This window comes from Saccostrea cucullata, unplaced genomic scaffold (assembly GCF_032062105.1).
Source record: "Saccostrea cucullata isolate Sc308-1 unplaced genomic scaffold, CSIRO_AGI_Scuc_v1 ctg2559, whole genome shotgun sequence".
NCBI classification, from domain to species: domain Eukaryota; kingdom Metazoa; phylum Mollusca; class Bivalvia; order Ostreida; family Ostreidae; genus Saccostrea; species Saccostrea cuccullata.
In genome coordinates, this window is record NW_026935515.1 from 53852 (window position 1) to 66354 (window position 12503).

A 12503-nucleotide genomic window follows, 5' to 3' on the forward strand; every position below is an offset into this window, starting at 1 on the left:
AAAAAATAAATATGATTGAATGTATTAACAATAGCATAAAATTTAAACCAAATTTGAAATTAATACACTTGATTATGGCAATACTTAATTACGCCTTCTCCTCTCATTCAAATTTAGAATGCAACAGCGGATTAGGCATTGTGTTATATCAAAGGTACAAGACAGTGACAAAACGAACTCTACTTGTCTCGTTAAGGATAAATTAAGTATGGCTAACAGGTTTATAGCTCTTCTCCCTGCACAGCTTCAAGAAAATGCTAGTGTTTGTAAGTATTCTTCAAGACAATGACATTTTCCCCGAAACATTCCATTAACTTGAAATGAAAGGCAACGAGGTGTCTGGCACATTTGCTTCATACCGTATTTGAATATTTAATTAGGGAAAGTAATTGATGTTAAACTAACAACAAAAATTCATGATCAACTCGAGGTCACATTATCTTTCTTAAATGAGATGGAACTCTGACAAATAGGTTGATGGCACAAAGGTTTTTACAATGTCATTTAAAGTCATATTCAGATTTGGCTTCGGTTGATACATATCACTGCAATCTGGCTCAAGAAGAAAAATTGACCTATTTCTTTCATAGAGTTTCCTAGGCCATATTTATACTGAATTGACTACCACAGTAATAAAAACAAACTGCAGTATTAATTAGTCGACAGGGATGTTTCTTACACCATGTTCTCAGACACCCATGTTTGCTCTACGACCATTTTATTGTTTCATTAGACTTTTGTCTACGTTTTCTGATTGTTTACTTCATATTTAAATTCAAAACGGTTCTCTATTGCTTTTCCAGGTGTCAAATATTTTTACTCTGAATTCCCTGCACCGCTGGAAAATATAACAGGTAAAACATTGATCTATTCTACTTTAATATTATGTATATATAGTATGGTTGCCATGACATCACAGAAAAAGACCAAAAAGGAGTAAAACAATATTCCACTTATAATTGAAAATAAAAGATGATGCAAAAATAATTTGTTTACTTGATCAAAATTTTTAAAATATAAATTGTAGGGAAAATGTTGTACACCTATATTTGTTCTATGTTCAATAGCAGCAGCAACATATGATAACAATCTCTGTTCTCTACAAACCCAATGATATCATTGATAATCTGTTTTCATCTAGATACTAAAATGTCTGCAGGAAGTAAAGAAACAAACACCGACTTTTCCCAAACAGCAATATTTCGTAAGTTGACACTGATAAATCAATATTGTCTTTTTTAACGTAAAGCTTTGAAGGTAAGATTTTTAAACGGAAATTATTTTCTTTCAAATATAACAATTAAAAAACGCAAAAACTTTTTTCATCTTTAAAAAATATTTTCTGGATTTGATTTCTCGCAATGAAATTTTCTGTTATAATTGTGGCAAAGGTTTCATTAATATTTGTCGATTGCAACATTTTTTGTTGTGGAATATTATTTTTAAAAAAATGTATGATATTTGAACAAATGAAGGAAAGAATTTTGTATTTTTCTCAAAGCAATGTAAAGCATTTAATGTACATCACATTATTTACATGTAATCGTGTTGGTACGATTCATGTATGTTGCAGTTACGGTGGGATTTGCGGTTGCACTTATGTGTGCTATCAGTTTTGCAATCAGCATATACAAAATAAGGTCTGTGTTCTTAAAATTTCGTTCAAAATTGGATTAAAATAAAATTTTCAGAAAAAATTAAATACAAGATCAGATGTGTATCTTTTAGAATGTCATATGAAACCTGTACTCTTCCTGAATTTTCTGGACTTTAACTTTAAACTAAAATCTTTTTTATCCCTAGCTGCACGCTCAAGTGAACTTATCTGAGAAATTGTCAGTTGTCTGTCGTCGTTGTTGTTGTTGCAATTTTTTCTTATTTTATCTATTCAAAACCACTGGACCAATTTCAATCAAACTTGACGTGAAGCTTTTCTTTCCTACGGAGAATTCAAATTTGTTGACAAGAAGAGCCAATCTCACTTTGAGCGAATAATAATTAAGAATTGCAGATAATTTACTACCGTCTTGTACAAATCTTCTCTTCTATCTATATACAGGAGAAAAAAAGGCTTCATTGCTAATTTGGATGTATGCTCATTTTCTACAAAACTAGCTTAACAAATTTACAAAATTCATGTGTACCTGAATGAAAAATCGTCTCAACTATACTATTTGGACATTCTGATCAAGAGATACTGTAATGTCTGAAATTGATGCGAATTTCAATCTGAGTAAATTAAAGCTCTCTAAAACTAGATTTTGGATCATAATATGGTGCCAAAATATTCTATTAGAATAAAAGGTAAATAAAAAAAATATTCTGAGAGTTAGAATCAAGGTTAAGGGACCCAGGGTACAGGTGGACTTTACATGGAACTCTCTTTTATTTTGTTTTATTTACTGTTATTTTTTATTCCCAGGTGTAATATAGGAACGAAAAAATAAAATAACAATTGTTTTTTACATTCATATGTCGACACTATATATCGAAATGAGCTTGAGATTAAAGATACTACAGATCTGACACATCTGTGTTATACTAGTATATGAATATTATACTATAAAACACGCTTATCGTAACCTAAAAACATTACCTTACTTATAACAGCAATATACCCGTATAACCTCCACAAGGAGTTTTTCTCTCAGTTAAGCATGCTATACTTATGAACAGTTCTAATACGAGGTAAATTATTGACAAACATGTTCATGAAACAAGAAAATCACCAGTCTCATTTAAGGTCATCATTTCCTTATTTCTATGGTCAATACAATGACTTTTTTCAGCAAACACAATCTTTCATTAATTTGTATTGCTTAATGGTCTGTCTGTGTTAAATACCGTTCTTTATCTCAATATATTTATTTAATAATAACTTTAAAAAATGCCTTATTTTCCTTAATTTAGAAACTATTTACATGAAGATTTTTTCCCACAATCATATAGAAAAATAGCAATGAGAAAAAGACGAAAAGAATTGATGCGCCTCCCAAGTATTCCAAAATCAAAGGACTCACCATACGAAATGAAATTAACCAATCCAGAGAGTCCGTATTCCGATCCCGACTATGAAACAATAGAGGAACAAGATGAGGGGTACGAACATTTGCCCGGACCAGGCGAAAATAATTTAACTCTAACAGACGAAGAAGGACCATATATAGATCCTGACAATGCAGAAGGAACATATTTAGATGTAGTGCTTAGCGAAACAGTGCCTAATGATTATATCAACGTTTCTCCCTACATTGATTTATTAGATGATACAATTGAGGATGCTCTTAAATCAGAAGTTGTGGATATTTTACAATCAGAGAATGCCGCTGCAAAAAACTTAACCGAGAAAATAGATGAGGAAAAAAATAAAGTGATAAATGTGGATTTTCCACCATGAATGTGCTACCTTACCAAAAGATAATTTAGGGAAACTTATTATTACATTACATGTATATACATTAATTTGTCAGTTTTATTTGTTCATTTATTAGCTCTTTTGACCAGAGACCAGAAGAGCTTATGCGATAGTAATGCGTCCGGCGTCCGTCCGTCTATCCGACTGACTGTCCGTCTGTCTGTCTGTAAACAATTTTTCAAAATGCTACTCCTCCTACCGTTTTGGTCTGATTTCAATATATCTTGGCACACAAGTAGACTACACTAAGATACATAATTCTGTGTATTGGTTTTGGATTCAGATGAACTGTGTTGCGATGGCTACTAAAAATAGAAATTTCTTTGAAAAACATTCAAAATGCTACTTCTTCTACAGTTTTGGTCTGATTTCAATATAACTTGGCAAACATGTAGACTACACTAAGATACATAAATCTGTATAACGGGTTTTGATTTTGATGTACGGTATTGCCGTAATTACTAAAAATAGAAATTTCTGTGAAATTGTTTCAAAATGCTACTCCTCATAGTTTTTGTCTGATTTCCATATATCGTGGCACACAAGTAAACTACACTAAGATGCATAATTCTGTTTATCGTTTTTTTTATTTCGATGAACGGTGTTGATGTGATTACTAAAAATAGAAAGAACTATATGCGGTATATTGCATATATTTGCCCCCACAAAAGCCAAATTTTGAAAACTTCCTGAAATGTGCTGAATTCAATAAATTGTATGAGGAATATAAATTAGCAGAAAATATTATAGTGTCAAAGCAGTGTATTCACAATTTTTGTTTTTATGACGTCACAAACTAGTCCAATTTTATATCCTTTTTTTCAGAAAGAGGACAAAATGGACAAAATTTCAATAATTTTAGCTTTAAAATTTATAGAGCGCAAGTTTGTTCAGGAACAATATTGACATATTTCATTGAAATTATCATTCTACACATTATATCAAAATATTGCTCCTGAACACACATGCGCTCGGGGACTTTTACTCAAAATATCGACGAAATATGTACATTTTTCTGTAAAATTCATAAAAAACTGAAATTTACGTCATGTTTGTGACGTCATTACGTACATATGGCGTCATTACTTAGGAAAATATTCAGTGCTTTGAAGTCAGCATATACTCCCCTGTTTAAGAACTTAATTAAAGATATATCCATCAAAGTTTGATTTGGGGGGCAAATATTGGTTATTACCGAATAAAGTTCTTTCTGTGAAAAACATTCAAATTTAATTCCTCCTACAGTTTTGGTCTGATTTCAATTTTACCTGGCACACAAGTAGACTACACTACGATAAATAATTCTGTATATCGGTTATTGATTTCGATGAACAGTGCTGCCATGGTTACTAGAAATAAGAAATATCTGTGAAATACTTAAGAAATGCACTTTCAAATACAGTTTTAGTCTGATTATAGTACATGTGGCATGCAAATATTGTACACTGAGATACACGATCATTATTCTGTTTATTGCTGTTGTGAAGTTTCAAGTCCCAACTGCCACTTTTCTTTGTTTAGAGTACAAACCAGTAGAGCTACAGTCTCGACAGATACTTCAGAACTTTAAAGAAAACAGTTCAAGTCGACTTTCAGATATCGACGACGTATTATCAATTAACAATGGTAATTTCCGTTCCTACGTCGATACGATATATCCAGGAGAGCTTGAGATAAAAGATACCACACATCTGAATCATCTCTTTCATACTTTGATATTTTACTTGAAAAAGACGCTAATGGTAACCTAACACCAAAGCTCTATGATAAACGTGATGACTTTAACTTTTCTATCGTCAACTTCCCTTCCTTATGAAGCAATATACCTTCATCACCTGCATACGGAGTGTATATATATCAGTTGATTCGATACACAATAGCATGCTCTACGTATGAACATTTTCTAAAACGAGGTAAATTATTATTGACAAGCAAGTTGTTGAAACAAGAATATTAGCAGTTTCGTTGAAAGTCATCAATTTGCAAGTTTTATTGTCGATACAATGACCTTGTCAGCAAATACAATTTATCACAGATTCAAATGCTGACTGACGTTCTTCATACGAATTGTTAGTCCATTATTTATATTTATATACTGAATTAACGACGGATTTTCCGTTATTTCACGATCATGACAATGAGCACACGGCGGGTGTTCCCTAACAAAAAAATACTATAGTTAACCATAGTTTTCGCCAAAGTTTTTCAAAGTGTCAAAGTTTTTGTCAAAGTTTTTCAAAGCGTCAAAGTTTTTGCCAAAGTTTTTCAAAGTGTCAAAGTTTTCGCCAAAGTTTTTCAAAGTGTCAAAGTTTTTATCAAAGTTTTTCAAAGTGTCAAAGTTTTCGTCAAAGTTTTTCAAAGTGTCAAAGTTTTCGCCAAAGTTTTTCAAAGTGTCAAAGTTTTCGATAATGTTTTTTTGATTTTCAAAGTTTTCGATTAAGTTTTTCAAAGTATCCAAGTTTTCGATAAAGTTTTTTTGATTTTCAAAGTTTTTGTTAAAGTTTTTCAAAGTGTCAAAGTTGGCGATAAAGTTTTTCGATATGTTAAAGTAAAGTTTTTCGAAGTATCCAAGTTTTCGATAAAGTTTTTCAAAGTATCCAAGTTTTCAATGAAGTTTTTCGAAGTATCAAAGTTTCCGATAAGGTTTTTTGAAGTATCCAAGTTTTCAATAAGGTTTTTCAAAGTGTCAAAGTTTTCGCCAAAGTTTTTCAAAGTGTCAAAGTTTTCGCCAAAGTTTTTCAAAGTGTCAAAGTTTTCGTCAAAGTTTTTCAAAGTGTCAAAGTTTTCGTCAAAGTTTTTCAAAGTGTCAAAGTTATCACTATAGTAAATCAAAGTTTTCAAAGTGTCAAAGTTATCACTATAGTTAACTATAGTAAACTATAGTTAACTTAAGTATTTTTTTGTTAGGGTTACCGGTCTGCAGGGGATGCCCACTCCTCCATGGCACCTGATCCCACCTCTGATTTTTCGGAGGTCCGTGTTTTGCTCTGTTCCTATTTTGTATTATTTTATGGACTTTGATATTGAATGCTGTTCATAATCACCATAATTTCTTCCAAATTATGTTTCTATTTTTGGTGAATACCTTAAGTATTCTTTGAGTTTACACATATGATTTATAAGTTTTTGGAAAAATTAAGTCATCCTTTGGATCCTCTTTTGAACCCATATAGACTGGACACTTAAGTTTTTATGATAACTCAGAAAAAGTAATTAATGTGTTTTTCAACACTCCTGTAAACTGATACAAGTATGATACATTTCGTTTACAATTTTTACATGATTTTGGTTAATAGTGTGGTACATTATCATTCTTTAAAAAAAAAAAAAAAAAAAAAAAAAAAACTCAGGAAAAAGATAAAGGTATTTTGCTATCACATCTAACCATGAGTAAGTTATTTCTTAATTTAACATATGCTAGTATGTCAATTATAAATTAATGACCACTGGGTGTTTAAAACTCAAACAATGTAAATAATTTAAATTAAAACAGTTTTAACAAGTGATTTCATAGTTAATGTGTATAGTTTACAAGGTGCATGTGGAAAGAACATGATTACACTATACAGATGTAAGGATTGCTTAACACCGCTGAAGCTTCTAATAGAGGACACCAAACACGTAATATCTATTTTACGAACGGTAAACTTGTTTACTTTGTGATTACATGTGTAACTGACGAAACGTACAGACAAATCACACGTATAGAAAAATAATAAAAACATGTGTATTCGTCAATTTGATACGTAGAATGGCTTCAATTGGTGTTCCATTTATCAGTATCATATAAATATATGCATATGTTCAGGTGTGTATTTATTGATTCATTTTGGTAAACTTATAAGAAATGAAAATTGACCCATATTATATTAAAGCATTGGCGGATCCAGAGAGGGTTCTGGGGGTTGGAAACCTCTTTTTAATTTTGTACACACAGAGAGAAAGAGAGAGAGAGATAATAGTTTTTTTTCTGTAATTTAGATATTTATACTTCTAAAAAATTAAAAACTCTGTCCTTTCTGCTCGCTAGATCTGTAGATTTTCGCGTATTTACTTCCCCCGGCTATGGACTCCGAACATCCACAAGTAACATGCAAGGAAGATTCCAGCGAACGTTAGCTATACCATTTTTGTACCATCTTCAGAAGTGACTTAGAAGTATGCATAAATATTTTTAATCAATGAAGAGAAAGGTTTGAAATGTTCCCGTGGTGTGCAGAAGTGGGGGGGGGCACTTTTTCTGATATTAATCTTTTCCTGCAGTTTTAAATAATATTTTGATTTGCAAAATCCCTCCACATTTTTTGTTGCTGATGTACCGAACAGAAAAGTGACAGGAAGCCCCCCTCTATCCCTCCCAATTTTAGAGTGTGGTGCATAGTTTTAAGTTTTTTTTTTTGCTTGTGAAATATTTTTAAGCCCCTTCTTATAAATGAAGCTACGAACTCGAAGTGACTGTGGTGTGTTTCTATACATGAGTGCTGGGTACACCGACCTGGACCCCCCCCCCCTTTAAAAATTTCTGGATCCGCCCATGTTATAGGATGACCTTTCTTTATTACGATAATGTCTTTTAGGTTGTAATAATTATCAATACGACGCTTTGCAAGAGCTGAGCACAATTCAACAATAAATGCAAGTTCCCATCTAGGGTGTCGATATAAGGAACCCGATATAATATAATAACACGATATTGGTCGTTCATATCTAACTAGGAAGTAAAAAGAAAAGTAACTGTAGAAAATATGTACTAACAGTTCAATTCTCAAAATGTTTATTCAGCGGCGAATCTAGGAATTTCAAAACGTTGGGGGGGGGCGCAGTGGGAGATTGGGAAATCTGGGGGCTGCATCAAAGCCCCCAGTGGGTCCAGAACAAATCCCTGGTGGGGATGCAGGGGCAAAGCCTCGGAAACTGAATAAATCTAACAAATTAGAGGCGCATTTCCTGTTTATTTTAAGATGATACAAACAAAATTTAAAAATAACATGATGGGAGGGGCGCACGCCCGGAGCGCCGGTGCCTGATCCGCCTTTGAAATAATTACAAAATTAAAAATATAAAGCGAGTTAAGGTATTCATAAACTAGTAATACGGTTAATATCGTCGAAATATGTTCGTTCGCTGTGTGTTTGGTGTTCTCAAATGTATCATATAGTTAAAAAGTATTTAACCTACATCATTTCTTTCACCAATCTTATACACATAAGGCGACAAAATCAAATACATTTTGGGGGATCAGGTGCCTTGTCAGCATATACAATTCATAAATGAGTCAAATGCTGACTAACGTTTTCCATACTTATTGTACATGTTTGTCCGTTATTAAAACCCTGAATTGACGACGGATTTTTCCATCATTTCCTTATCATGACAAGAAGCACACGGCCGGTGACCAGTTGGCAGGGGGTGATCACTTCTCTATGGCACCCGATCCCCCAAAATGTATTTGATTTTGTCCATTCTAAGTGTACAGATAATCTTTCTTTCCAATAAATCTAAGGAATGTTAAGTAGTTTTCGAGTGTATTGTCTCAAGATTTATACATGTACGTATTCATTTTACTACTTCTTGCATTTTGCCACTGATTCTGCTTATATAATAAGCTACTCTTGCTTGTATTTTGACGACGCATATCGACCATCGTACTTTCGAGTCATGTTAAATCATAGAAAATACAGAATTTACATGAGTTGCAGTGTTTTTGTCTGTAGGCAATACAAAGAGCTGCTTGCAAAAGAACGGATACAAAGATGGTTGCCTTTAACGAGAAACCATTGAAAACCATTTGAGAACTATCACAAACCATTATAACCAATAGCATATCAAAATCTTACTAATTAAAAGTTTCTGTAAGTTATGATTTAAGTAAGTGAAATAAAAAATACAGGTTAAAATCATTTCTAGATATATTATGTTGCCTTGTTAAACAAATTCGCATTTTTACAATGTGACGTTAATTGTGCAAAAATCCATGTGACCTTAATGCGTGCGCGGAGCTGTATTGTTTATTAAAACCCATAGTAATCAAACTACATTGACTTGCAACTTTATATATGCATGTACTATAAATTGCATCTTTTAAAATGTCCTAATATTCTACATGTATTTACATGAAGGATACAAACTTTTAAAAATTTGGTAAGCTTTGAATATTTTCGAAAAAACATACTAGTACATATTGATTTAACTGAAGTCACACTCTTTAAAGTTATAACAAATTGACGTTTGCTTTAAAGATGAGCGCAAAAAATATATCAGTATATATTCTTAAAGGAAAATTATTACACAGAGGAAATGCAAAAGGATCCTTACATCCTTTCTTTCCTTATTTCTTACAGTGCATACACAGAGAGGAAGTTACACCCCGTCTTGATCTTGTTTCTTGTCTCAGATTTTCCATATGTTTCCCTTTTGGTAGAGATTAACTCAATATATAACTCTTGTTTTGTAAATTGTTTAAGTTTTTCAATATGTTTTCCTTTTTATAGAGATTAATTCAGTATGTAACGTTTGTTTTGTAAATTGTGTCAGTTTTTCAATATATCTCGCCCTTGATAGAGATTAACTCAACATGTAACTGTAATGGAACAGAACTGAAATGATAACTGTAAGGTTGTTTATTGGAACATTTTTGTATTCTGTTACAGGTAATTTACTTCTCAGTATTTTACTTCTCAGTATAAGAGGCAGTTACTCAATAACGTTGATTGTAAAATGTTTTCTTCTTATATTTAACTTTTTTAAAAGTCACAACAAAAATACATAGAAAAAGAAATATCTTATATACGGAATGAAAGTCCTCGATTTACAATAATCAACAAGTTACCTGACATAGTTTTGCATACTACATGCCTATTTAACGAGGCCGAGTCTAATTATTTCTGACATAGGGATTTTGATAATTTTTTGATAATTAATTTTTATTGTAAGTTGTAAATATTGTTTTTAAGATTAAAAGATAGAATGTTAACCACTCCGATTTCTTCGGAGATCATATCAAAATTTGTCAAATTTTATTATGAATTGGACACTATGGGAAATTGTTGGAAAAGCGTCGATTTATCACATTTTTTCAATATTTATTGTATTTCTGCCTTAGAGATTTTTTTTTAAATTTAAATACATGAAAGTTAAAAAAGTTACCAAATTGTGAAATTCAACCATCTACTGTGGTCTAGGAATTAATTACTATGTTTAATATATTTTTTCAAGTCCAATACCTAATAAAATTACCTTATTATGGTATAACTACATATCAAAGCATATGAATTATCGGCACATAGGATTTTTTGGGTGAAAAAATTAGCAATGTTTGAATGGCTAGTATGCAGTTACAGAAACTGTTAATTTTGTCTTAAAATCAAAATATTTAGCAAAGGTGTACCGTCGCACAAATGACTGCATGAAATTAAAAAGCGCAAAGCCATGCGCACTCGAATTAGACTCGGCCTAGTTAAAGTCTTATTTATTTTTTTTTTTTAATTTAAAATTAAATAATAATGATGATGATGATGATGATTATTATTATTTTTATAATTGCATGTATTACCATCATATGTAAAACAATCACTAATTTATCGTTTTTTTTTTCTCTTGGTGCCAAATTCCAAGTTTAGAGGGAAAAAATAAAACTAATTTGTACTTCATTTTAAAAACACTCAATTATCTGCTTTACTTTTGAATAGAATCACGCAAAGTCTCCTTGAGATATCAATATTTTTTTCTTATTAATTAAAGCTACATAACTGATAGTTAAAGTATTATAATTCGTTGGCGTCGGAAGCAAATAACAAAGGGGCTTTTAGCTTCTGTGCTTTCGTTCGTGCTTCAACCATTTAAAGTTGAATGGGTTGGATTGGTTGGAGTGCAAAACCTAGGCCGCAATATTCAATGCATATGCTTGTTTATGAATCACAAACGAAGAGAAGTCCTCTGAATTTTATTGAAAATATAATTCTTTACATATCATTAGCTTGAATACAATCTGATCACAATAACCTCTGTGCTGAAATTCAGAGTACGTTGTGGTTAAAAAAACAAGTGCCCAGCAGTACATCGGGGAAAATTGTGTGTACAATATATACTTGCGCGAAGAGTCTTCCTCACAAAAGTTTGTGGTCTTTGTCAATTTCCTACACGTGCATGCTTCACTTCAAACCAACTTTAAAACCGCATGAAAAAAAATACCAAAAAAAAACAAACAAAAAAACAAGTGTAGTTCTTAGAATACAGAAAGAACATTTGTTAAGGTTGAGGAAAAAATAAAGATGAATGAATTATTCTAAAAAAATTATAATTCTAATGTAAGGGATATTTAAAAAACACAATGAGGTTCATTTAAATAAACCCTTTTTCCTAAAACCTATTTCTTCTTCAATCAATTACATGTAAAGCAGACTTTATCTCCGCCGACTGTCGTTTGCCAGGAGTTTTATATCAAGGAACCAAAAACGTGACAGAAACTGGTAAAGCATGTCAAAGATGGGATATACAGAGCCCACACGAACACGCGTATGGTGTGTTTAGCATCGCAAAAGAGAACTACTGTCGGAACTTCGACCGAGAGGAGCCATGGTGCTTTACCAATGACACGGATGTCCGCTGGGAACTCTGTGGCGTAGAAGTGTGTGGTCAGTTTATTTCTATAGGATGGAAAAAAAACTAATTGAATGTTATTTGAGTTAATTTATTAAAAATTTTTATCTTCTATTTTTTTCAGTTACTCCGTGCCTCAATCAGTCTTTATATACAACAGAAATAATGAACCAGTGTGTTTCTGATATCCCAAGCGATAGTGAATTTTGCAGGTAAGAGCTCTTTATATGAACAATAAAATAAAAACGTTCCGTCATTTACATGTACATAATGATATATATTTAAGCATTGAATTCATATTTTCGAATGTCTTTGGTCCTATAACACACCTGGCAGTACCGAAAAATTGAATACCGTGCGTAATTTTTCCTCTGTATAATTGTTTATCTCGGTAATCTTTAATGTGGCTTTAGTGCCCTTCGAATCTGGTGTGCTTTATAGACGTTGTGCCGTTTCAGAGTTAAAAACGCAAGCGAACATTGCGAGGAAA

General features: G+C 32.0%; 2 protein-coding genes across 2 annotated transcripts; both read left to right on the top strand.

The window, feature by feature from the left end:
- Positions 1 to 1145: 1145 nt before the first annotated feature.
- LOC134243077 (uncharacterized) lies at positions 1146 to 3452 on the top strand. Its single transcript, XM_062725297.1, has 3 exons — positions 1146 to 1204; positions 1574 to 1640; positions 2950 to 3452. The coding sequence occupies exons 1-3, from the start codon at positions 1150 to 1152 to the stop codon at positions 3395 to 3397; spliced, it is 570 nt and encodes a 189-aa protein (XP_062581281.1). The 5' UTR covers positions 1146 to 1149; the 3' UTR covers positions 3398 to 3452.
- Positions 3453 to 9756: 6304 nt separating this feature from the next.
- On the top strand, positions 9757 to 12225 carry LOC134243075 (hepatocyte growth factor-like; the record flags this gene model as incomplete). Its single annotated transcript, XM_062725295.1, has 3 exons — positions 9757 to 10065; positions 11815 to 12048; positions 12138 to 12225. Coding segments are annotated over exons 1-3 (371 nt in total), but the record flags the coding sequence as incomplete, so codon positions are not given.
- Between the last annotated feature and the right edge of the window lie 278 nt (positions 12226 to 12503).